This window comes from Anguilla rostrata, chromosome 6, assembly GCF_018555375.3.
Source record: "Anguilla rostrata isolate EN2019 chromosome 6, ASM1855537v3, whole genome shotgun sequence".
NCBI lineage: Eukaryota > Metazoa > Chordata > Actinopteri > Anguilliformes > Anguillidae > Anguilla > Anguilla rostrata.
Genome location: NC_057938.1, coordinates 46,879,509 through 46,905,152, shown reverse-complemented (window position 1 = coordinate 46,905,152; position 25,644 = coordinate 46,879,509). Strand labels below are relative to the sequence as shown.

The window sequence follows — 25,644 nt, the reverse complement described above, 5'->3', positions numbered from 1 at the left end:
TGAAAAAGCATCACACAACGTGAAATACATTGTGCTCCTGTTGTAATTATGGGATGCTTTCCAAAGACCAAATACAGTTACAGACAATACCTTCGACTTGACATCTGCTTCATTAAGGGGTGTGTTTCAGGGTTTGGTTGAATGTATTGGTCTGTGAAAAATGCTTGGAACGTGTCGTATGCTCATAAGAATAACTAGCAGTGCTTTGTTAAAACTTGTTAATAGAATCAGTGAATAATCGGGGAATTACGTCAGTGCGTACGGGATACGTCATTGCCTCTCCCTATTCCATAAAGAATGGCAGTCATAGCAAGTGCACACATAGCGTTGTTCCTTAGTCTTGGGATACGTATTGTGAACTTTGCGGCATAACGTTACGATGCTTCCAGTTTGAATCGAACTTTAAAACGCACAATACTTCATTAACCTCAGACAGAAAGTGCCAAAGTGGTTATGCTCATTTTTTTTTCTTCATAGAGTTATACCTTCAGTGTTCAGCAAAAAGCCAAATTGAAAAAGAGCGGGGAAACATTCACATTTTTCTGAAATGTTAAAAGCCTACCTGAGAATGAAATGCTAATTTCAAGCCCTGATCTGCTGCATGTCTGACTGTTGTAGAGTGTAGTGGTGTCTGTTGAGCTGTGGTGGAGTTTGTTGAGTTTTGCGCTGAGAAACAGATTCATCTTGGTGCTGGCAACCAGATACATGCATCAGTGTGTAGTTTTTTTGTTGTTGTTTTTTTTTGTAGTGCCTGGAAGTTGTCGTAATTGCAGTAATTCATGACTTTATTTCATTTCAAACTTTTACATTTGTGTAGGAGCATGTTCAGAAAAGAAATGTGTGTCTTTTGCCATCGAGGTTCGTTATTGGATTTTGCTGAACGTCGTCCCGTCAATTATATAGTCGACATTCAGTGATTTAAAGTCAAGTCACAGTGATTTGTCCAAATTGTAATTCATTTACAGTACTACTGCTCCAAGGAGTCTGTTTGAGTCCAGAAATGTAATTATTGAAATATTTCCCTTTGTGATTCGCCATACTTTGCGTGTCACTCTTGGAATAACTGGATGTGACCAAACGCATGGTGAGAGAACGTTTTTGACAAACCGGTAGTGGTAGTCCTCTGCTGGTATTTCACAAACCCCGCCCATCCAGACCAACCGGTTTAGGATCCAAGCCTCACATTCAGTCAAACCATAGCGTGCAGTGTGCCAAGAGAAATATTTTGTCATATAAAATGGCGATTAAAGGTAGTGTCATTAACCTGTAAATTTTTTTGCGAGCGCGCAGGACGTGAGGCTTTTTGGCCAATGAGCTTTTGTCCTGTCGCCGTGCGAACAGTGAGGGTCTGTGAAATAACCCTGTTGGAGTCCCTAATTGCCCTAATCCAGTAAACAAACCCCTATCTCAAAAGAGCATGCATCTCTCGGGTGTATTTATGTTCTGTTTGTGTGTGCTACGGCCCCGCTCGCAGTGAATGACGGAATGGTGATGTCATCTTACCCAGCATGCCAGACCAGTGGGGAAGCTACAGCGTGTCAGAATGGCTGGAGGTGTCCATAGCGCCAGTCAGGGGGAAATCTGGTTTGAGGCGTGCAAGATGGAGGCTCAACATTAGGCTCGTGCCATTGGCTGTGTCAGGTTTTCACCACAAGAGGCCGTTGTTGCCTCAGAAATTTCTGTCATCACACCCATCGTCTCCTCTCATGCCTTCGTCCTTAACCCTTTGAAGAGTAGGTTTTTGGAATGTTTCTTATTTCTTTTTTTCTAAATTCTAAGACAATGTTCTAGAACTCCATTTCTGTTAGCTGTATGTGATTGTTAGATGAGAATTAGAATGTCCTGTTGATAACATTATAATCACATACTCGTGAACTTACACCTCAAAGGGTTAAACAAATGTTGTTCATATCTCAGAATTTGAGTGTGTTTTAGGCCTATACGGTATTGCAATTTTCAAGATTGAATCAGGAATTTGAAAAAGGCTGGTATCAACATGGCCCCTAATGTTTATGCCAAGGAATTAAAATTCACAATATCCATGAGTTCTGGTATTAAAGAAGCTTCAACTGAGGCAGCGATTTCAGCCTCCTTCAGTGTGCTGTGCTTCCTAATTCCTCTGAAATGGTCCATGTTGAACGGCATGAAGAGAGTGTTAAGTTAGATGGAGAAGACTGACCAGCCTGTTGATACCATGCAGCTTCTCTGGGATCAGGGCTTTCTTAGGAAGCGGGCTGTCCCTGTGTCACCCCCTCCCCCCTCTCCCCCCCCCCCCCATTAAGGCTCCGCCCTCTGGATGGCACTGGTGCTTTGAGTGGTGTGCTAGCTTTGAGATCTTCTAGGTGGGCGGGGCTTAGCATCACCCCAGCAGAATGGGAGGTGGGCAAGGGAAGGGGGAGGGGCGTTGCTCTCCTGGGGGTAGGGCTAGCGGCTCGCGAAGCCCCTCCCCCTCGGTTGGGTCCGGCGGCCGGTTCGGAACCGACTTTGAGCCGGCGTTCTGTGGGCCTCTCCTTTCCAGCACAAGCAGCGCTGCCCGGTTCTGGAGGACCAGCTGGTGGACCTGGTGGTGTACGCCATGGAGCGCTCGGAGACGGAGGAGCAGTTCGACGACGGCGGGACCAGCCAGCTGCTCTGGCAGCACCTCTCCAGCCAGCTCATCTTCTTCGTGCTCTTCCAATTCGCCAGCTTCCCGCACATGGTCCTGTCGCTCCACCAGAAGGTGCCCCCTCCCCCTCCCCGCCCATGTGACTGCTAGCTAGCGTGCGCACACGCTCACACAGACACGTGCATTCTCATTACTACTGAGCCCCTCCAGTGATAACCTAGTAGAGCCTGTTCTGGATGCGGTTCGCAGTTTTAATCTGATCTGTGAAATGTTATTTTGCGGTTCCTCCATTTTCTTTCAATGGAGATATTGTATTACCAAGGTAACGGTGTGCTGTAATAATTTGTCATGGGAGCAGTTAAGGGTCACAATATGGAATATGTGAAGAATATGTGCAATCATAGTTTCATTATATCAAACTTTGGAAATGTCGTACAGGATGCATTTTTTGTAAGTCCTTTCATTATCTCTAGATGTGGTTTTGTTTTTGTAATTAAGGTTTGGTTATTGGTGAGTGCTTTGTGTTATGTTCCCCCACTGATACTGGATTAACCCAGTGTTGGTTTTTCATACATTTTGCATATTGGGTCAGGTCAAATTGAAGCGAAGTTAATGAGAAATCATTCCCATGGGTTGAAATGTTTGGTGTGTCCAGGTGAAGGCTTTAGTGTGCCCTGCTCACGTAGGCTTTCAGTAGACCCTGTCCTGATAAAAAAAGAGAGACCTTTATTAAACCTGAACAATATGCAAGTACAGACAGGACCTCTGGACGTTTCTGATAGCGTAACTGAATTATTTGTTCCTCAGCTGGCTGGCCGGGGCCTTATCAAGGGCAGGGATCATCTGATGTGGGTCCTGCTGCAGTTCATCTCCGGAAGCATCCAGAAGAACGCCCTGGCCGACTTCCTCCCCGTCATGAAGCTCTTCGACTTGCTTTACCCAGAAAAAGAGGTAATGGCTCAGACTGACTGACTGCTTGAACAGCATAGGCTGGTTTTAGCTGGAATTTTCAGTAGGGGTAACTGCACACACTATACTAGTATAGAGGTAACAGCATATACTGTACTAGTATAGAGATAACAACACATACTGTATTAGTATAGTGGTAACAGCACATATTGTACTAGTATAGAGGTAACAACACATACTATATTAGTACAGTGGTTACAGCACATACTGTACTACTATAAAGGTATCTGCTGACACTGTACTAGTATAGTGGTAACAGCACATACTGTGCTAGTACAGAGGTAGCTGTTCTTACAGTACTGGTATAGAAGTAACAGCTTATACTGTACTAGTATAGAAGTAACTGCTCATACTGTATTAGTATCGCGTTAAGTGCTCACACTGTAATAGTATAGAGTTAAATGCTCATGCTGTAATAGTATAGAGGTAACAGCCCACATTGTGCCAGTACAGAGGTACCTGTTCTTACTGTACTAGTATAGAGGTAACAGTTCATACTGTACTAGTATAGAGGTAACAGCCCATACTGTACTAGTACAGAGGTAATGGCTGGTGCTGTAATAGTATAGAGTTAACTGCTCATACTGTAATAGTATAGAGTTAACTGCTCATACTGTAATAGTGTAGAGGTAATGGTCTGTGATACTGTAATAGTTTTCTCAGGCTGTCAGTTCTGAATGCGGAGGGACCAGTAAGCACTTCCATCTGCCCCAGGGCCGCAGCAGGAAGTCCGAAACCGATAATCATCATCCGGATCCGTCTCCTGGGTGGCACAATTACCCCTTCCGTAACCACAGTTTCTACCCAATTAACTCCCCTCCGAATGCGTCATTAGCATGCAAATATGCGCCCTGCCTGCTAACGATGCCTGGATCCCCGCGCTCCAGCGGCTACCGCGGCTAGCAATTGTTCTGCTATGACAAATTGGTTATATCTGGAAATGTTGAAAAGCTCAATGGGGGGGTGAATACATTTCTCGATGTTTTCTTTTCCCGAGGCAAAGAAATCTTGTCCTCATTATTTTCTGACCGCCTGTTTACTTAAAGGCTCTGTCCAGTGTTGTTCAGGAGCCGCGTGGAGCTGGAAGCATTTGCAGTCATTTGCTGCTAGCTTTGATTAAGGATTTGGGCTTTTTATTTGGCCCGTTTATAAAGTTTGATCTGACATTTCTGAGGTCAGCCCGGACCAGTGAGGGCGGGCGCGTCTCGCCAATACGATTCCTGTAACGGGCCGTCCGCTTTTTGAGGCTTTAACACGCTCCCGCCCCCACGTTTTGATGCGTACCGACATTACAGGGGCCCCAGGCCTGCGGCGGCCATTTTGCTTTCTCAGAGCAAATGGGTTGCAGTAGCGCAGGCCGAGGCCTTTGAAGACTGCGAGAGTTGCGAAGTCGTCGGGGTAAAGGCGCTTTCGTGAAGGAGACGGAACGCCATCTCACGCTCGGCCTCTTCCCTCCGCAGTGCATCCCCGTGCCGGACATCAACAAGCCCCAGTCCACCCACGCCTTCGCCATGACCTGCATCTGGATCCACCTCAACAGGAAGGCCCAGAACGACAACTCCAAGCTGCAGATCCCCATCCCCCACTCCCTGAAGCTGCACCACGAGTGAGATCCCGCCTCCGCGCTCCTCCTCCCCCGCCCCCCTCCCCGCCTCCCCCCCCTCCATGTTCGTCGATTTTACTGAGCGATCGCCAGCGCAGTTTGATGGATAGGGACCTGGGCTTGTAACTCAATGGCCCTGGGTGTGTTTCCCGGTTGGGATGCTGCCATTTTGCTTTTGAGCGAGGTACTTCAGCAAAATCGCTTCACCTAAATGGCCGGCTGTATAAATGGATTGCGCGTAAAAATGCGGTCCTGTGCAAGCCACTTTGGATAAGAGCGTCTGTTAAATGGCTGAATGTAAATGCAGGCAGTTAAAGAGGGAGTGTGGAGTGAGGAGTGATTTTTTTTCATGGCCTATATGCATAGATACGAGCTTAGCCCGGCCCTGAAATGTATTTCCACTCAATGTGACTGCAAAAGTGATTTTTAAGGCCTGCTTCTTTCGCTGCAGCAACCCATTTGTTCTGCCTCTTTGAAAAACACTGTCATAATGTTTGATCTCTGGCCTTCAGATTCAGTCATCACTTGTTCTTAACTTTGATGTACAATTTAAAGTAAGACAGAGTTTAGTTAAATAGTACGGAGGATAGACAGCGTTTCAACGTTACTATGACAACGTTAATTGACAATGACGTAGTTTGTTTGTTGAAATGTTGTCTGCTGTCCTCCACCATTACATCAAACACACAGTGTTATAATTCGTAGTGTTGACCTTAATCTTAATAAGGCTTGGTCACTTTGAAGTTTGCCTAGTAAGGTGCATATTTCTGTTCTGCGTACAAGTATCAGGTCTGCCACTCTAATGCATGTAAATCCGGTGACCGCACTTGCACTCTCCTACCACTGTGAGTCACTCTGGATACGAGTGCTTTTCTAAATCAGTGGTTCCCAGTCTAAGGGGTCCCCTAAGTATGCTCATTTTCTTTCCAACCACAATTGTCCCAGAGTCCCAGAATTTTAAAAAGCTGTTAATTACGCTTTTCATGTTTTGAGCGATGATTTACCCTCTTCAGACGCATTTGGTTAGAAGCATCTATGCATTTCATGAAGAATAGAAGTCCCCAATTCACATTACTATAGTTCCAATGAATAAAAAAGGACATTCAAAAAATTTACTTGATCAAATTAAGGACTGAGGAGAATCAATAGGCTCCAGATGGTGAGCGTGGACACCATTTGGAGATTCAGAACAAGATTCAGGAACAAGTTGATGCATCCAAATTAGGAGATGTGCTCCTAGTTAGCACCTATCAATTTCCAATTAGCACATATTAATTTTCACGAGCGCCGTGCTGCTAAAAATGGGAGCTCTGTAGAGCTCTGGCCTTCGTCTTCAGTCCTAAACCAGTGTCTGCGTGGTAACGGAGGCCCACTGCGTGTACCCCAGGTTCCTGCAGCAGAGCCTGCGGAACAAAAGCCTGCCCATGACGGACTACAAGATCGCCCTGCTGTGCAACGCCTACTCCACCAACTCGGAGTGCTTCACGCTGCCCATGGGCGTGCTGGTGGAGACCATCTACGGCAACGGCAGCATGCGCATCACCCTGCCCGGCACCAACTGCATGGCGTCGGGCTCCGTCACGCCGCTGCCCATGAACCTGCTGGACTCGCTCACCGTGCACGCCAAGATGAGGTGAGGCTCCGCCCCACCTCCCGCCGCCGCCGTTACCACGGAAACGCGCCGCCGGCCTTTTTTTTTTTGGTGAATCCCGCCGGTTCTCCGTTTGGTCCTCGCTCTCCATGAAAACGGTCCTTATCTCGCAAACCGGACGCAGCCTCCGTCTTCAGAGTCGGATGTTTTATTTGTGGATTTATTTATTTGTTATTGTAATTGTTGTAATTAAGAACGTGTGGTGACGAGAACGGGCCGTTCAGCCCTTCTAGGCTTGCCGTGGTGTCTGCAGTCATTTCACTGAAATCTTGAGTGCTCGCCGGGGAGTCGTTTTACCGCGATTAGTGGTTCGGCCGCTCTCTCTGTAACGCGCTGTGAGACACTGCTATATCAGTATCAGTAGTACGCCGCATGCTTTTCAGGGGTTGCCTTGACAGCGGTTTGGATGACACCGCGCGCGGTAATGGAAAAGCGTTTTAGAGTAAAACAGCGTTTTAGCTCGGCGCGGGGCGCGCGGCACAACCGCCCTCCGATTCGGAAGCTCTTAGCTGCCGGGAAGCCGAGCGCTGTCCCAGTCCCCCGAAGAGCGCGGGATTGCCTCGCCCCGCGAACTCGCAAACGAACGCGTTCGAGATTAGCGCCTTTGTTTTCCCGCTCTCCCGGGAGCCATTAGGAGAATCTGAATCGAGGCTAATGGCTTTTCTGCTGCCTCCCCCTCCCCCCCCCCCCCCTCGCGAGATGGCCGCTCCCGTCTTTGCGCGATTTCGTATAATGGAGCCGCCTCCGACGATTCCTCAGAGGGCAGTGAGCCGGGGCTTACCGCTTCCACCGCGGAGGGAAACTGAAATAAATAGGGGGAAAAAAGGAGCAAATTGCCCCCTCGGCTAAATCCCATCCTCCCTGCTAGACTCTTACTGTAGCTTTGTGAGGAGATTTTTTATATTTTTATTTTTTTTTGCCTAGCCGTGCGGAAGCTTATTGCAGCTCGCTGGAGTCATCCGCCCTTTCCCCCCCGTTTAAATGCAGAAGGTGTGGTGCGAGTTCTTACGCGGCTCCTCCGCGCTGCAGTCTGATCCACAGCATAGCCACGCGGGTGATCAAGCTGGCCCACGCCAAGTCCAGCCTGGCCCTGGCCCCGGCCCTGGTGGAGACCTACAGCCGCCTGCTGGTCTACATGGAGATCGAGTCTCTGGGCATCAAGGGCTTCATCAGTAAGTCCCATTGTGGAGGTCGGGCTGAAGTATAACCGTGAAGGAAACAAAGTGGGCGAAAGGATTCATTTCAGGGGTGTTTAACCTTTCAGTAAGATTAATCATTGCAGATATAAGATCTAAAATTAGATATACCATCATTATATTAGTCTTGCGTCCATTTTGATTCATTTTTATTTTTAGTGCTATAATGTTCATTGCTTTCAGTCTGAGGATAAATGAAAGTAAATAAATGCATTTCTATCCATTATTTATGAGTCCTGCTGCGGTATTGTGTTTCCCTGCTTGTGACTCTGCTAGGTGGGAAACATACACATTGGGTGTTTGGTATTATTGTCATTTGAGTGACTACATTTGAATTATGTAGAAATTAACACCAACTGGCTCCTCCCACCCGTTTGTGGCTCCTCCCACCCCTCCCCCTCCCATCTCTCCCCGGCTCCTCCCACCCTCCCGGCTCCTCCCACCCCTTCCCCACTGCCCAGGCCAGCTGCTGCCCAACGTGTTCAAGTCGCACGCCTGGGGCATCCTGCACACCCTGCTGGAGATGTTCAGCTACCGCATGCACCACATCCAGCCGCACTACCGCGTGCAGCTGCTCAGCCACCTGCACTCGCTGGCCGCCGTGCCCCAGACCAACCAGAACCAGCTGCACCTGTGGTCAGTGTCGTCCGGAGGCTCGCCGGGCACTCTGTCAGTCGTCCTTTACCTGTGTGACACGTCGGCACATCCGCACGTCTGGCTGTCACTGTTCTGCATTCGTTTCTGTGCTGGGTAGAAGTAGGGCTTGGTGTACGTGTATGTCATCCATTAATACTGTTGCTTTGGACTGATGTGATGGTGTCCCTTATGGGAAAAATATATATACTACAATATACACTTATATTTATATACTTCACAATATATGTTCAAATATATGAGTCTTAGCAATTTTTAGGAATTGCTACATATTAAAAAGAAGCATTGTAGTGAAATTTGTTTATTGCTATAATTTCCTCAAAGCCAAGATTTACAATGTCAATGAAAATATGGTGTCTCTGGAAGTTTATGAATCCTGAAACCACTGTAGTGTGCCAGTGCGGCAGACAGCCTCCAGCTCCTTTGGTCATGTGAGAGGAGAGAGGATGTAATGTGTGTGTGTGTGTGTGTGTGTGCGTGCGTGTGTTCACAGCGTGGAGAGCACAGCCCTGAGGTTGATCACTGCCCTGGGGAGTTCAGAAGTTCAGCCCCAGTTCACGCGGTTCCTGAGCGACCCAAAGACGGTGCTGTCTGCCGAATCTGAGGAGCTGAACCGAGCCCTCATCCTCACGCTGGCCCGAGCCACGCACGTGACAGGTCAGAGCCCAGAGCTGGCCCAGAACTTAAGCTTTTAACACTGCTGTCAGCCACGCCCAAAAGCTGCTAACCAGAACCATGAAGAGCACTAACCCCGCTGCAATCCTGAAATATAAATACCATTATCCCTGATATAAACCAGAAACATAAAGAGTATTAACCCTGATATAAACCAGAAACATAAAGATCAGTTTTAATCCTGATATAAACCAGAAACATAAAGAGTATTAACCCTGATATAAACCAGAAACATAAAGAGCAGTATTAACCCTGATATAAACCAGAAACATGAAGATCAGCATTAAGCCTGATATGAACCAGAAGCATAAAAGATCTTAACCATGGTGTAACAACTTGCACTAGCAAAATTTTGTCTGTGGACAGATGCAGTTTAATTTTAGGGAGAAGTACCCCTTTAAGCATATGTTGCCTCTCTGATCTAATCCATAACACTGAACACTGAGCATTAAGGATTAAGGATATCTCTTTGATATGATCAATATCACTCGCATGAAGGGTTCATTAGCTCTCTGCTATGATCACTTGCAGAAATTCAGTACACGATCCATATCACTATCAGGAATGGTTTATTAGCGCTTTGCTATGATCGGTCACAGTAATACAGTACACGATCAATAGCGCTAGCACGAAGCTTTTATTAGCTGTTTGCTGTGATCATTCACAGTAAGCAGATATGCCTGAAGATATGCTGTCTCTGGTCTGGTCCGTAGTAGTGTGCGTCAGGTACGCGTTTTCTCCGGTACGATCCGTGACTCCCTCTGGGGTGACGCTGGTTTTCCGTGCGGCCGTCCCGCCCCTGACTCCTGGCTCTCCCGTTTTCTGCCGCGCCCTGCAGATTTCTTCACGGGGTCGGATTCCATCCAGGGCACGTGGTGTAAGGACATCCTGCAGACCATCATGAGCTTCACCCCCCACAACTGGGCGTCCCACACCCTCTGCTGCTTCCCCGCCCCCCTGCAGGTAACCCGGGCCCGCCCCGGAACGAGGTCCTGCTCGCGCGGCGCGTCGTACACCGCACACGCTGAGGGGTGTGGGAGTTTCACACACCGCACCCTGGGAGTAGCAACTGATATGTGATTGTATTTCACAACACGCAGTGAGAGACAGTAATAGTACAACATGTACGCATTATATCTATTATACACCATGTGCAGTGGTAGACAGTGAAATACACCACACGGTGAGAGGCAGTGATTGTATTATAGACCACACACCGTGACAGACAGCGATTGTATTACACACCACACACAGTGACAGTGATTGTATTATAGACTACAGACAGTGATTATATTACGCACCACACACAGTGACAGACAGTAATTATATTACACACCACACAGTGACAGACAGTAATTATATTACACCCCACACACAGTGACAGACAGTAATTATATTACGCCCCACACAGAGTGACAGACAGTAATTATATTACACACCACACACAGTGACAGACAGTAATTATATTACGCCCCACACAGAGTGACAGACAGTAATTATATTACGCACCACACAGTGACAGACAGTAATTATATTACACACCACACAGTGACAGACGTTTGTAATTATATTACACACCACACAGTGACAGACAGTAATTATATTACACCCCACACAGAGTGACAGACAGTAATTATATTACGCACCACGCCGTGACAGACGTTTGTAATTGGTGATTATATTGTTCACTGCACACAGGGACCGGTTGCTGTAGAAGGGAGTGTTTACGGATGCTGAAGCAGCAAAGAGAGATTGAAGCAGTATAAATAGCCCCACATCTGACAGCTGATAATAACCCGCTGGTGCTTTTCCTTCGATTTACCGGGCCCCAAGCGAACGTAACCGATTTTCTCATTTCATTTTCGGGTGGCAGGCTTTCTTCAAGCAGAACAACGTGCCCCAGGAGAGCCGCTTCAACCTGAAGAAGAACGTGGAGGAGGAGTACAGGAAGTGGAAGTCCATGACCAACGAGAATGACATCATCACGCACTTCTCCATGCAGGGCTCCCCGCCCCTCTTCCTCTGCCTGCTGTGAGAGTGGAGAGAAATCGACGCAGTGCGTTAATCACCATCGACCACTGAATCAGACCAATAATCAAGACGCTTATCAACTGGAATTCGAGACTGGCGTATATCGACTGGCTAATACGAACTGGCGAATACGACTCATAATCGAGCTGGCGTAATAATAATACAAGACTGGCGTAATAATACAGATCGATAACGACGGGCGTAATAATACGAACCGGCATAACGACTCAATAACCTAGACTGGCATATCAGTGCGTTAATCACTCATCGACTCAATGATACAAGACTGGCTTAATAATACGAGACGCGTATAACGACTGGCGTAATACTATATACGAACTGGCATGCTAATAATACAATTAGACTGGCATGCATAGTAACATGTATGCAGACTGGCGTAATATACGAACTGGCGTCATAATGTGTAATAATAATTGACCAAAATCAATCAGTCAGATAAACTGGAATTTTACTGGCAAATCAGTCCTGCAGCGTTGCAACAAGGCGGTCATCCGGGGTCATCGCAGGTGGACTGTTCTTTTTTTATATGTCTGTTAACGAATAAGCTGATGACCTCAGCGAGAGGATTTCAGAGGGCCGGGTGTGTAATCGTCAGGGCCTTGAGCTGTGAGCTTCCCTTTGTGCGGTCAGTAACGGGTGCAGCGTCGGGGGGGGGGGGGGGGCTTAGCGCATCGCGGCCCCCCCGCGCAGCTGCCACGGCGACGAACAAAGAGGAGCTGTACGCGGGCTAACGGCTCGGCCCTCCGATTCTCCGTCCCACTTGTCATTCCGGTCACCGGCTCGGCCACCCGACGCTTGCTTTGCAGAGCTCGCCACCAGAACGCCTTTTACGGTATTCGTGTTTGGCTGGTGTCTGCCGCGGCTACTTCGGCAGTGATTAAAAACCCGACCCGGGCCCGTTTGAAACGGCGGGAGCCGGTCTTTGGTTGGCGGTAATTGCTCCGCCAGCCCGGTTCCCGCGGCGGGTTTCTTTCTGATCTCGCCTTCCCGCTCTCCGGGCCCGGACGGCGGGCCAGAGAAGCCGTCCGCGGGCGAGCGTCGTTCGGAAGCCCCTCTCCCGCCGTAGCCCTGGCTACTGTTTTATGTAATTCCCCTGGGAAGGCTCCTGCGAAAGCTATTGAACGCCCGGGCGGATCCCTCCCTGCAAGCAGGAAAGACTCTGCCCTCTCTCCCCCTACACAGCAAGCAGAAAGGAATGAAAAGAGCGCCCCTGTATTAATCTGCTCTCCCTCTCTCTTTAACTCTTTCTGTCTGTCTCTCTCTCTGTCTCTCTCATACTCCGTCTCTGGCGCTCTGCCTCTCACTTGCTATGTCTCCCTCCCTACCTGCCACGAAGAGGGATTTTTACAAGTGGTTGTTATGGGAGACGGTTTTGAGAGCTCAGGAATAAAGTTATATACAAAGCGTGCTGCTGGCAAAAAAAAAAAAAACAACTTCAGAACATCTTATTTTTTTAAGGAAGCTTTTAAGAAATGATTTCCGGAAGCTACTGATACAGCGCGCTCGGGCTGAGAGCGAGAGGCGGTCGTGCGGAACATGTCTGGCTCTCGCAGGCGATAAAGCGAGCGGGATCTGGCGCTGTCAGCCGGTGTTTGGCGATAGCGGGTAGGCTGTCACCGAACCCCGCTGCGATAGCGGCGAGAGGGAGGCCGCGAACGCACGCGTCACCAACTCACTCGGCTTCAGGTCGCGGTTGCTGAAGGGGAACGGGGCCCTAGCGGTGCTCGGGTAATCCCCAGGGAGAATGGCGGGGAGAAAATTGGGTTTGGGAGGCTGGCGGCGACCTTTGTGGCGGTCGATGCCAGGTTGCTGGTGGCGTTTTTGGGGCACTGGCAGCGTGCCCGAGACTGAACGGTGCCGGGGAAAGGGGAGGGGAGGGGCGACTGTTTCGGGGATTGGGCGGCAGGCTGATTCTTGTGTTTAGGGAAACAGGACACGCCTGTGTGAACCAAGGGGGCAGGTACCATGGAAACGCTCCTCTATGCAGGGCCCATGGGCTCTAACCTTTGGTGAATGAGTCGCAGTGAGCAAAATCGATACGGACTCATCACAGGAGTCAGTATTTTTGGCCGATAGAGCACAAAGCCTTTCCCGAAGGATGTTTATGAGGACTAATGAGCAAATTACTTTGCACGTGCTCAGACAGCCGATCGTGAGGGCGGGACGACGCACCCTTCCACCGCTTGATTTTGGACCAAGATAACGTGACCGACGCCTCTTCTCCCCTCCCAGGGTGCTGGAGCGGATAGGGGCGCGGGCGCTGGTGGCCCACGTCAGGACGTTCGCCGACTTCCTGGTGTACGAGTTCTCCACCTCGGCCGGGGGCCAGCAGCTCAACAAGTGCATCGAGATCCTCAACGACATGGTGTGGAAGTACAACATCGTCACGCTCGACCGGCTCATCCTGTGTCTGGTGAGGCTGCGGTCTGGAGCTGCTTAACTTGCTGCTTTTCCACACTGTCATAAATCTTCAAAACATCTCTCTCATACCAGTGCTTCTGTTAGTCATTTCCAGATGGTGTCTGAGGTAAGATATGAGGTACGAGATGTATATGGCAGAAATTATTTGCTGTGTATTTTGTTTTGTTGTCTCTGCCATTCTCACCAGTCAAATTTAAGAACATTCTGGAAGACTGACATGAAATATGGGGAAAAAACATTCCAAAAATCATACTCATCAGAGGGTTAAATGTGTGGGTGGGGTCACAAAAAGATTTATTTTCTCACGGGTTCTGGGCACAGAGTTTGGAAACCCCCCCCATCCTGTATCCTGTATCAGTCATCACGTCCCCAGCTGAATTGAAGGCTCGTTCCGTAGTCCTGTCCTTCCGTCTGTCCCTCCTTAGAGGTTTTGACTCAGGCGGGCGGGGCTTTGTTTACCTCCCCCCTCCAGGCCATGAGGAGCCACGAGGGGAACGAGGCGCAGGTGTGCTACTTCATCATCCAGCTGCTGCTGCTCAAGCCCAACGACTTCCGCAACCGCGTCAGCGACTTCGTCAAGGAGAACGCCCCCGAGCACTGGCTGCAGAGCGACTGGCACACCAAGCACATGACCTACCACAAGGTCAGCCCCGCCCCCCATCTCTCTCTCTCTCTGTTTATCTCTCTCTCTGTCTCTGTCTTTCTCCGGTATTAACCCACTTTCTTCCCCAGTCTGTAGACTTGAGCCAGTGCGCTAGCATGCTATGGCTACAGCTAAAATGCTAAGTTGTTAGCTACTCGATCAGTCGCTGGAAACATTGGTCAGCATATCCTGAGCACTACACATGCATGCACAAGAAATCATTTATTCAGACTAGAAATGAGTCTCTTTCTAGCCTTTGTTTACCTTTGAGGCCAATCTGTTTGCCACGATTTTACTAAACGGTGTCAATTTATATTTCTCATGTTCTGTTATTTGAAGGCAAAACATGTAATATGGGTTCACTTTATTGGTTATGTTATGTTAACAGTTTTGTAATTAGACTAATTTTTTGTGTACACAATGCTTGCAGAGATCTCGCTGCACTCTTTGAAGCAAAGCTTGAAGACGTTAACCGTAGCTAGCAACGGTTGCTATGTACTGGAGCGGTTGCTTATTATAAAGGGAAAACAAAAAGCAGCAACTTTGGAGTCTCCTGTTGTCTCTGCAGGACCAGGGTTAGAGAGCACTCTTCATGAATGTCGGTAGGACCAGGTCAGCAGACCCACTCCATGTTCCTGAGACCCCTGTCCCTCCTGCCGTTGACCTGTGTGCAGTCTGACATTTGAAAATATCTAAAGGTTGCTCAAAACAAGAGCGGCGAACCTTACGTTGCAGAGTGGATGCTTATTTTAGTCTTTACTAGAGCATTGTAGTGTGCTACGAACACACGCGCCGCCAACGCAAAATGGACGCCCTGCTATAAGCAGACCTGGGTCAAATACGTATTTCTTTTGGATTCAAATACCTTTCTACACTTTACTGATCTTGCCTGGTGTATTGGAACCAATGAAATGCTCTCAAAAAATGCAAACCCCGCCTTCTGGTCATATTGGCAGGCTCAGTTACTCCAGGCAAGATCAACCGAGCGCAGAAAATGATAGGAATCCAAAACAAATACGTATTTGTCCCAGGTCTGGCTATAAGCAAGGTTTTTCGCCTTTTTGGTCAGGCAGCTTGAGCTGTTCCCCGCACTCCGCAGAAATACCCGGAGAAGCTGTACTTCGAGGGCCTGGCGGAGCAGGTGAACCCGCCCCTGCAGCTGCAGTCGCAGTACCTGCCCATCTACTTCGGCAACGTCTGCCTGCGCTTCCTGCCCGTCTTCGACATCGTCATCCACCGCTTCCTGGAGCTGCTGCCCGTCTCCAAGTCCCTGGAGACGCTGCTCGACCACCTGGGCGGCCTCTACAAATTCCATGGTGAGCCGGCGGCCCCAGAAAACTCCCGCCGTTCCGCGCGTAGGCAGGGCTAGCGCAGCTCTCCCCCCCCCCCCCCCGAGAGCGCCACTCATCCGTGGGCTGAGTCGTGTTCCTCCCGCCTAATTACCCATCGCTCTTTGCTGCTGTTGTCAGACGGGCGTAATCGGAGTTTGGCATTTTCCGGTCTTTTCGAGCGTCTCCGACGTGCGCGATCGATTTTCAATCACGGCGCCGTTGGTCTGTTGTGCTGCGGCAAACGAAAACCTTGTGGGAAAAGTCACCCGCAGATGATTCCGGAAGGGGTTTTTGCGTCGCCGGTCCTTGTGATTCCAGCAGAAAACCTCTCGAGCACCGCGCAGCTGCAGATGAGACGTCTCGAGACGGCTCTCACTCAGACTAAGAAAATCAAGCCCTGTGAAATGAATTCGCACGCAAATACAGAATCGAGAGCGATCCTCGATGGCCGGCTGTGCTTGAGAGATTCAATCCGGTTCCTGTTTAAAAATTCAGATGAACGTAGCTGGGCTTCTCCCATCCTCGGTTTAACAGCATCCAGTGCATTTCTGCTCTAACGTACTTCCGCGGATCCCATTGTGATAAAAAAAAAAAATTAACGGCCAGATGATAATATTCCTATTCAGAGAAATAATTGGACCCAATTCGCCATCAAAGGAGGCGTGTGATCAGCCCTGTGGCGTCTAAGCTCTGTGTATTGTATTGTCTTGCGACAGCCATGGAAACGTAGGAACACAATAAGCAGCATTCAGGAAGTACAGTAGAATCTCTGAGTTGCAAACACACTGGGAGCGAAGGTGATTCAGAACTTTGAAATTGCAGTTCTTGCATAACTGTAGCTTTGATTCTTAAATAGTCTGCTTCCGTCTTGTAGGTACAAATCATGGTTTATGTAAACCAGTAATCATGCCAGCATAATTTGGCATCTCATTAGAGCGTTAATTAGGCCTATTTGTCAGCTGTCCAAGAGATGTGACCCCTTTATTCTAGGACTTTGTATGAAAAGCTGTTCATTGTTCCCCATTCTATTCTACTGCAAATGAAAGAAGACATGCCCCTTTGTCTAAATGGCAGTATTTAGAGCCGTTGATTTTTATCAATAGCCAGTGTGATTTGCTTCTCACCGTTCTCACCTTTTTGTGTTATAATAAAGAGCTGTATGTGGATGAGGCGTTACTGCGTATGCTACTTCTGGGTTTATGCCGCATTGGGTTGACCGGTCGGTATGTAACAGTGAGGAGCATTAGAGGTTTTACTGTAGTATGGAGGCTCCTTTTTTGTTTACCCAGCTTAGATGCTGGTTCTTAGTGTGGTGATTTGCACTGGATCGAATATCGAACATACAAATCCCAAACGAGCGAATCCCAAACGAATCCTAAAGTGTCAGTGCTGTTGAGGAGTCCCGTGGAAAGAAGGGTGATTGGTCGTAGCTGTGCTTGTGGGATGGTCTTAGTCTGACGGGTTTGCCCAACCTGCTCAGTAGCTCCCCCTCTGGTCGATTAGATAACTACACTAGTTGCACTGGAGAAGGAGCTTCATAGAAGGCTTTTGCTATCCTGATTTGACAAAGGACATTTCTAGATCGCCTGAAATTAAAAGTTATTCCAAAAACCAGTTAAATGCTAAATTCTGTTGAGTGAAGTACTGGTAATGCCATAAAATGTAAACGATTTGTTTTGTGGTTAACATAGCCTTTAGCCTTTCCCTGTCGTTTGCTGTGGTGAAGCATACGGTGTTGTTTTGCTTTGGCGGTGTGGCTGCAGATCGGCCGGTGACCTACCTGTACAACACGCTGCACTACTACGAGATGCAGCTGCGCGAGCGCACCAACCTGAAGCGCAAGCTGGTGCACGCCATCATGAGCTCGCTGAAGGACAACCGCACGCCGGGCTGGTGCCTGAGCGAGACCTACCTCAAGTGCGGCATGAACCCGCGCGAGGACAACGCCTGGGTGCCCGACGACACGTACTACTGCAAGCTCATCGGCCGCCTCGTCGACAATATCCTCCCCCCGCTAGCCCGCCGGCCCGCCGGCCTCCGTGCTCTGCCCTGCGTTTATCTTTAAGGCCCGGGCCGGAGAAAAGGGCGTTTTATCTTCTTTATGAGCGTCTTCCATCTTCGGCAAACTCGCGAGCCTGTGTTAAAAGTCTGAAAAACTTATAGTTGATTTTGATTTGATTTGACTAGTGGATAAAAGACAGAGTTCTGCGTTGTCTAAAATGGAATGGCACAGTGAAGTCGAAAACTTATTTCCATTGTGGTCTCTGATGATGAGAAATAGCAGGGCAAGATGACTTCAAGACTGTATAAACGCAGTCGAAATTGCATTCTAAAAACATTCGCAGAATAACATCAAAAGAAAATCACATCCGTTTTATCTGCTACCCTATTATACGTGCACTTTTTCTAGCATCTTCTAGGCTCTGCTTTTCTCTTAAAGCTCCCTGACTTGGCAGTGTTTATGATGTCTGTGGGTATCTTGTTCCTTTCAGAATGCATCTTTAAATGTGCCACTCAGATGAAGGCTAAAGCACATTGTAGTTTTGCTTATGTTGTATGGTGTCTTAGTTCTATGTTGAGTCAGTTTTGCATTCATTAAGTCAGTGCTGGGAAGGAAGTCTATTCCAAAACTATAAAAAAAATACTAGTGAAGCTGTTCAGCCTTTTGTACACTTGCAGTGAGCTTGGCCTTTGATATCAAAAAGCACTGCAGAAGAAGAAGCTAGCCAGTCTTCCTTGACTCCCAACACCAATGGCAGGCAAGTCCCCCGGCCCGTTCCCCAACTGCGACTGGAGGTTCAACGAGTTCCCCAACCCTGCGGCCCACGCCCTGCACGTCACCTGCGTGGAGCTGATGGCCCTGGCCGTCCCGGGCAAGGAGGTGGGGAACGCCCTCCTCAGCGTGGTGCTCAAAAGGTGAGTGGGCGGGGCCGAAGGACTCGGGGGCCAGCCAATGGGAAGACGCGTTGTTGCACGCTCCTGTCCCTCCGTGCCATTTAACATCCTTTACACTGCAGCCGGAAAACCAAAACGGCTCAAATAAGACGGATTGCGGGCTGTCAGAGACCGATGTGGATGAGTCATGCTGTGCAGTTTAGCGCGACCGGTGGGAAATTAGCCTTGGGAGCGACGAGCGGAGCGGTAAGCCTGGAGCCGGGCGTTTTCTGAAAGGGCCAGACGGTGGAGCGACCCGAGCGCCGCTCGTAATTGAGTCGGGTCCGCCGCAGCTCCTTCGCGGGAGCCGTCGCCTTCTTCGGCGCGCGATCGCGGCTCGGACGAGGCCGCGAAATCGTTTTCTTGTCGTCTGTTACCCGCCGGAGGAGCCCGTAATTGAAAAAATGCTGACAGCGTGCGGAGTCGCCGCGAGCGCATGTTAACACGCGTCTCTTCCGGAGCGTGACACGCCGATGCTAATTGCCCTCCCCCTCCCCCTCTCCCCCCTCTTCCCCCTCTCTGTCTCTGTCTCCGTCTCTGTCTCCGGCCCCGACAGCCAGCCCCTGGTGCCCAGGGAGAACATCACGGCCTGGATGAACGCCATCGGACTCGTGATCACCGCCCTGCCCGTACGTCCCCCCCCTGCCCCCCCACCACGTCCTCACATCCTCCTCGTCGAACGCGGACGCCGGCTCACAAGGGCCCCTGTCTGCGGCGTCCGGCTCGGCGTTAATGGGGAACTGATTTACCGTTCCGCGTTAAAAGATGAAAAAGACAACCCTGTCACGCCAAGGACGCCGTACGACCGACCGCTCTATTAGAATCAATCTGTCACTGAATGTTGGAGCGATGTCAGGAAGACTACGATAAATAACTATGATACATAAATCCTGTAAAGAATGATAAAGGAAGGGGGGGTTTAGTATTCATAAGCTAGCTTCACAGGCCAATTAAGTTGTATTACTTTTCTTCTTGGTGGTTCGCAGGGTTTTTTTAATGTAAATTGTTTGGTCGTGGAGCAGCTGTCCAGACTGCTCCTGACCGCATGTCTGTAGAACTTTCCGGAAAGGACGCTTCCCCTGGTCGGGTCCATCTGTCTGTCCGTTCCCTTTCCAGGAGCCGTACTGGGTGGTCCTGCACGACCGCATCGTGAGCGTCATCAACAGCCCCGCCCTGACCACGGAGACGGAGTGGGTGGGGTACCTCTTCCAGCTCTTCGACTTCACCGCCTGCCACCAGTCGTACTCGGAGATGTACTGCAGCTACGTCCTGGCGCTCGCCCACGCCGTCTGGCACCACTCCAGCATCGGGCAGCTGTCCCTCATCCCCAAGTACGGCCTCCGCCCCCCTCTGACGCCCTCCCAGTTTGGGTTTAGGGTTACGCCTGAAGCGGGGGGAGTAGGAGGAGGCAGCTGGGGGGGGGCGGGGGGATTCAGCTGGGAGGCCTGCGAGCTGGCAGACTCCGAGGCACGCATTCCCGGGCTCACAGAGATTAAACCCCCCCCCCCCCCGTGATTTATATCGCCTGCTGTCACCGTGCCGCCACGCTCAGGCTCGGAGAAGCAGGGTCCAGACCGACGTTAATTAGCACGCTGATTAATTGCTTAACACACACTTGCGGTCGGCCTGGTGCTGTATGGAGCCGAGCACTGCGGAGACCCTTACGAAGGGCGCGTGTGAGCGCGTGCAGACGCGTTCCAGCGCTCGCGGCGGTTTACGAGACGGCTCGTCTCCGCCGGAATAAGGAGAGGTGGTTCGGTGTCGGGCTTCCCTGGAAGGAGGGCTGCACAGGCAGTGTGTAATTGCATAATTGCAGCTGAGCTCCAGTAAGTGCATGGTGTTCCGCACAGCATTTAGCATTTTCCAAACAACAGCGAGAACCACATTCCTTTTGAGATTTTACTCAGTATTTCTAATCATTTGTTTGACATTGGCAAGTATAAAATCTTTTGAAGGCTCTGAATTTGGAATTAGCAATATCAAATAATCTCATTTTAATATATGAATGCCTTCACACGCACCCCTTGTTCAAATGAACATCAAATCCTCATTAGTGTACCAGTGTAGCAATGAAGGGCGCTAATGTGGCTAGCTGTCACATTTACAGGTAACACCACCATTTGGTCCCCCGTGCTTGGGAGGTGACAGTGAGTTTGGCTTTTGCCGGGTCGTGTTTTCTTTACACCTGAGGCACGCACCTGTGGACGGGTCCACCTATCCCTGTCTTAGAGCACTGGGCGTGCCATGCCCGGTCCCACCCTCCATCGTCGTTAGGGCCTGGTGCCTGCAGTCCACCCCATCTGCGTTGGCCTGGGTGCCATGCCACCGGGGGGTCCCACCTTCCATCTGTCAGTTAGGGCTCTGGGCGGAGCTATGCTGCTAGGGGTCCCGCCCTGTGTCCGTCAGTTAGGGTGCTGGGCGGAGCTATGCCCGCCCTCCGTCCATCAGTTACGGCGGTGGGTGGAGCTATGCTGCCAGGGGTCCCGTCCTCCGTCTGTCAGTTAGGGCGCTGGGCGGAGCCACGCCACGGGTGAGAGGGTCCGCTGTGCCGCGCAGGACGCGCTCTCAGGGGACTGGCCTTTCCAGCGCGGGCCTTGTTCAGTGCTTTACTGCAGTTTGGTGCAGTGCAGGCAGGCAGGCAGGCAGGCAGGGGCTGGGGCTGTAGCCTGGAGCTCTAAGTCCCAGGTATGCTGCTGCTGATACAGTTTCAAACTGGGCTCCTCGCCTAAATGGCTGTAATATCTGCCCATATCTGGCTCTGAAGCGCAAGATATGCACTTTAAGCTGCCTTGTTTTTGACTTGTTTCATTCCTGGAATTGTGAGAATACCAAGTATTAAGCGGTTTAAATGTTACATTGTGTCGGTCGTCAGCATGAGCAGCCCAGGGTCACATCTAAACTCAAAGCTATTTGCTTTCAGAAATTGCTGTCTGCTAAAGTGACTGTACGTTTTTCATATTTTAATATGCTGCGTTACCGAACATTTGAATTATTTACAAAATATCTCATGGACATCTTTAGAGATGTACTGTACACCCGGGTTGAACGCAAGAACAGAAGTCCACGCAAGCTTGACGCCCAAGTAGGTTGCCGCTAATGCAGTTTTAAACAGGGCACGTCACCTGAATTTCTGCTAGCACCAAATGTAGCTGTGCAAAGCTGGGTACGTGTAGTAAACAGGCTTGTTTTTGAACTGTGAGAAGACCGAGAGGGCTGTTTTAAATGTTTTGTAACGTGAGCCGAGGTGCTAGCGGCAGCCCTCCCGGAGTCCTGCTTTTACAGCCAAGCTGAGTAAGGATCGCGTAAATCCCCCCCGCCTGTCCGTCACCTGAGCCGTCCCTGCCCCCTTTCCCAGGTTCCTGTCGGAGGTGCTGAAGCCCATCGTTAAGACGGAGTTCCAGCTCCTGTACGTGTACCACCTGGTGGGGCCCTTCCTGCAGCGCTTCCAGCAGGAGCGGACCCGCTGCATGCTGGAGGTACGGGGCCGTCGTGATGTCACTAACGGTGCTGAGGAGCTCCACCAATCACGTAATACATTGATGGCAACCAGTAAAACAACACCGGTGGTGATTGGTGGATATTTTCTAGATATTTCCTGGCTAATTACCCACAAGGCTGGTATTATAGCCAGAAAGTATCCACCAGTCAGAGTCGTTCTATTGGTTGTTACCAGGATACTCTGATTGGTGGAGCGGTATGGTTTCCATCACAACCGGGTCCTTATTTTGTTATCCTTGATCTGGATCAGGAAGCGTCCTTCAGTCTGTCTCCCACTGAAAGTGTGATGTGTGATGGGAATTGGGGAGTGTGCCAGGGAGTGTGCTTTTCTCTGTCTCTTAGTAAACGTGTTGCCTGGAGAAAGAGGTGGAGAGGGGACCTGCTGCAGCCGTCGGCCCCCCCCACACTCTCCTTTACACTGTCACTATGTCGTACGGGGGAGGCAGTCCTCCACAAACACAATTGCTTGGTGTGGGTTAATGGTGAAGGCCATAATACAGACAGGGATCTATGATACCATCTTTTTGAAGGAGCACACCCCTGAGTTGAGAGATTTAGGAGCGCGCTAATGCCCCCTAATTAGTAGACATGCTCCTAAATTATTTTTTAGTCTTCAGGAGCACTTGCTTCTAAAATGGGAGCACTGTAGAGCCCCGACAGACATTTGGAGTGTCCAAGTGAAAAGGGGTCACGTAGCAGTCAGTCCGTCTCTGCCCTCTTTCCTCCCTCTCTTTTATCTTGTCTTCTTTGTGCATCTCCCCTGGGCTGCTCTCTCTCCTCAAGCCCAATCGCGGCGGATTGAAATGGAAGAGAGGACTGAGCGCCCGACGCTACGCTAGCTCTTAGCGTCCGCAGCTCAGGGTCACGTCTAACCTGAGAGCAGTCTGCTCTGTTACGAGCTTTCAGAAAGTGCCCTCTCTACAGGGACCGTACTTTCTCAGATGTTTTAATGTGCCGAGTTTCAAACATTTGACTTATTTCCGAAATATGGACATCTTAGCGGAGATGGAGCCTGAACACAGGAGAAAAGAAGCTTGTGTAAGTCCCTGTTGGGAGCTTTCTTCTGTTCTGACTCTGATTGTTAAGTTAGTGAGGGTGTTCCCTTTGGATGCCCCGCAGATCGGAGTGGCTTTCTACGAGATGCTCCAGACCGTGGACCAGCACAGCCAGCACCTGGCCTACATGGACCCCATCTGCGACTTCCTGTACCACGTAAAGTACATGTTCACGGGCGACAGCGTCAAGGACCAGGTAAGCACACCTCTACCCCGGCTCCTCGGAATCGGTACCCGAGCTTGCTAAGGAGCGCACGCACCAGTGTTGCATTCATCCATTTGTCTTTTTTTTCCCCCCCTGGGATTCCCCATTCTCATTGTTTCTGTCGGTGTGATGCCCGTTTTGCTTCTCGTTCTTAATTCGGGGTGTTGTTTTCCATTTCGCACACTTCAGCTCCTGTTTGCTTTGATGTAGCTCAGCGTTCAGTTCGACCGCTCTCCTCTCTCTCATCGCTAACTGGCTAGCTTCCACTTCACGCGTTATTGTGCAACAGCAGGCTGTAATTTAGTGAAAAACTCTGGCTTCAAGTGCATGTTGGCCCATTTCCTGGGGGAGGAAATGTGGGTAATGTAGTTTTTCTTTTTTCTTTTTTGTCTCAGGTGGAGAAGATCATCTGCACCCTGCGGCCGGCCGTGAAGCTACGGCTGCGCTTCATCACGCACAGCAGCAAGATGGAGCCCGCCGCAGCCGCCGCCGCCGCCGCTGCGGCCGCCACCGTGCCCCAGCCCCCCAACGTGTCCTCCCCCGCCCCCCAGTCCGGCGCGGGGCCCGTCAGCGTCCCCCTGTCCGCGGCTCAGTAGCGCCCACCAATCACGGTCACCACCGCCACACCCCAACCACTCTGAGGCCTAATAGCCAATCGGTCGTCAGCTAAGGGGACGGTCATACGTCCCCCCCTTCGTCTGCGGCCTGGCAACTTCCGCCAGTCAGGCGTCAGTCCTAGAGGTCGGTCACACTGTCCGTCTCCCATTTGCATCCACCAATCACGTGTCAGCCCAGGGGACTGTTGCGCCTGCCCCCCCCTACCTTCCCCCCTCCCGTCTGAAAACAACAGTAACGCTGAAGAACCACCCGCATGGCGGCTTCACCCTCGTCTGTCTGGGGCACAGTGGCGTCGCCCTGTTTCCAGTCGGCTGAAAGGATATTTTCTCAGCGTGTGACAGAGAATGTGGCCTTGGGCAGTCCTCTCCGGAGTCATGTGATCCGAGCCGGCCTCTGGGGGCTGTCAGAACCGCTCGGCTCCGTGACTCAGCGCCCGGGGTGCCCGCAAGGGCCTCGTTTTCCAGCTTTATTTTTTTACTTTGTATTTGCGAACCTTTTTGACCTAATGACTGCATTTTACTTTGCCCTTTCTACGGCATGTTACCTTTTCCAGTAAATGCACAGAATAAATTCAGTATGGCTCACAAGCCTTAACGAGCCTCAGTGTTTCCTAGTGTGTGAGTGTGAGTTTGTGTGTGTGTGTGTGTGTGTGTGTGTGTGTGTGTGTGTGTGTGTGTGTGTGTGTGTGTGTGTGTGTGTGTGTGTGTGTGTGTGTGTGTGTGTGTGTGTGTGTGTGTGTGTGTGTGTGTGGTGTGTGTGTGTGTGTGTGTGTAGTGTGAGGAGGGTGCGTGGTGAGTGGTGAGTGGTGAATGTGTGTGTGTAAGACAAGGATACAAGGCTGTCTGGTCTTCTGTTTTATTCTGACCTGAGTGCAATGACACAGAATCAGACTTGCATCGAGCCATTAACCTTTGATGTAGCTTTTGTTCAATTTTTGTACTAAAGTTCCCATTCCAAATCATGTTCCTCTAGAATAATGATAAAGCTTCTTCCGACCTTGATTTTTTTGAATTAATATATTATCCTTTTCGGTTATGAGGAATAAAATTTTTTATGTTTTGGTATTCCTCAGCAGGAAAGCAATTCCAAAATGTTCCCCTGGTGGCTGTTAAATGAGTACATGAATTATGGTGCTGCAGGAAATCTTTAATGGAGGGCGTAGCTGCCACAACATTTCATTTGGAATGGTCCTAACAAACCACTTTATGATTTCACTGAACCGCCTTCTCCCCTGATGGACCATTACAGACCGCACTTACTGCTTCGTTTAATGACACACTGGGGTATTAATTCGCCAGATGTGTTTGTGTGTCCTTATGGTATTAATAATATTGCTTTCAATGGAGATCCTTTGGGTAGAGTAATCAATCAAGCAAGGCTCCTAGGTTGGACAAGTACCTGCAAACATCTCAAAACCAAAAGGTTGTGTTTGACAGTTTTTTTTTTATTCCTCTACTTTGTCTGCGGTAGAAGCATGTTCTAGAAGCTCACATAGCTTTTGGGACGTGGGCAGTGGGTTAGTTCAAGAGGTTCC

The 25,644-nt window shown here is 49.9% G+C and overlaps 1 protein-coding gene across 1 annotated transcript in view; it reads left to right on the top strand.

Annotated features, from left to right (window-relative positions):
- The window catches only part of med23 (mediator complex subunit 23), a 31,314-nt gene extending 6,605 nt beyond the window's left edge, over positions 1-24,709 (top strand). Inside the window, exons 11-27 of the mRNA XM_064340096.1 lie at positions 2,519-2,719; positions 3,413-3,556; positions 5,035-5,180; positions 6,565-6,810; positions 7,858-8,000; positions 8,486-8,660; positions 9,172-9,335; positions 10,192-10,316; positions 14,299-14,469; positions 15,569-15,785; positions 17,564-17,800; positions 18,551-18,716; positions 19,291-19,363; positions 19,851-20,065; positions 22,090-22,210; positions 23,352-23,483; positions 23,888-24,709. Coding sequence (XP_064196166.1) covers positions 2,519-2,719; positions 3,413-3,556; positions 5,035-5,180; positions 6,565-6,810; positions 7,858-8,000; positions 8,486-8,660; positions 9,172-9,335; positions 10,192-10,316; positions 14,299-14,469; positions 15,569-15,785; positions 17,564-17,800; positions 18,551-18,716; positions 19,291-19,363; positions 19,851-20,065; positions 22,090-22,210; positions 23,352-23,483; positions 23,888-24,088 — 2,877 coding nt within the window. The 3' untranslated portion in view covers positions 24,089-24,709. The remainder of the gene's footprint in view (positions 1-2,518; positions 2,720-3,412; positions 3,557-5,034; positions 5,181-6,564; positions 6,811-7,857; positions 8,001-8,485; positions 8,661-9,171; positions 9,336-10,191; positions 10,317-14,298; positions 14,470-15,568; positions 15,786-17,563; positions 17,801-18,550; positions 18,717-19,290; positions 19,364-19,850; positions 20,066-22,089; positions 22,211-23,351; positions 23,484-23,887) is intronic.
- The last annotated feature ends 935 nt before the right edge of the window (positions 24,710-25,644 follow it).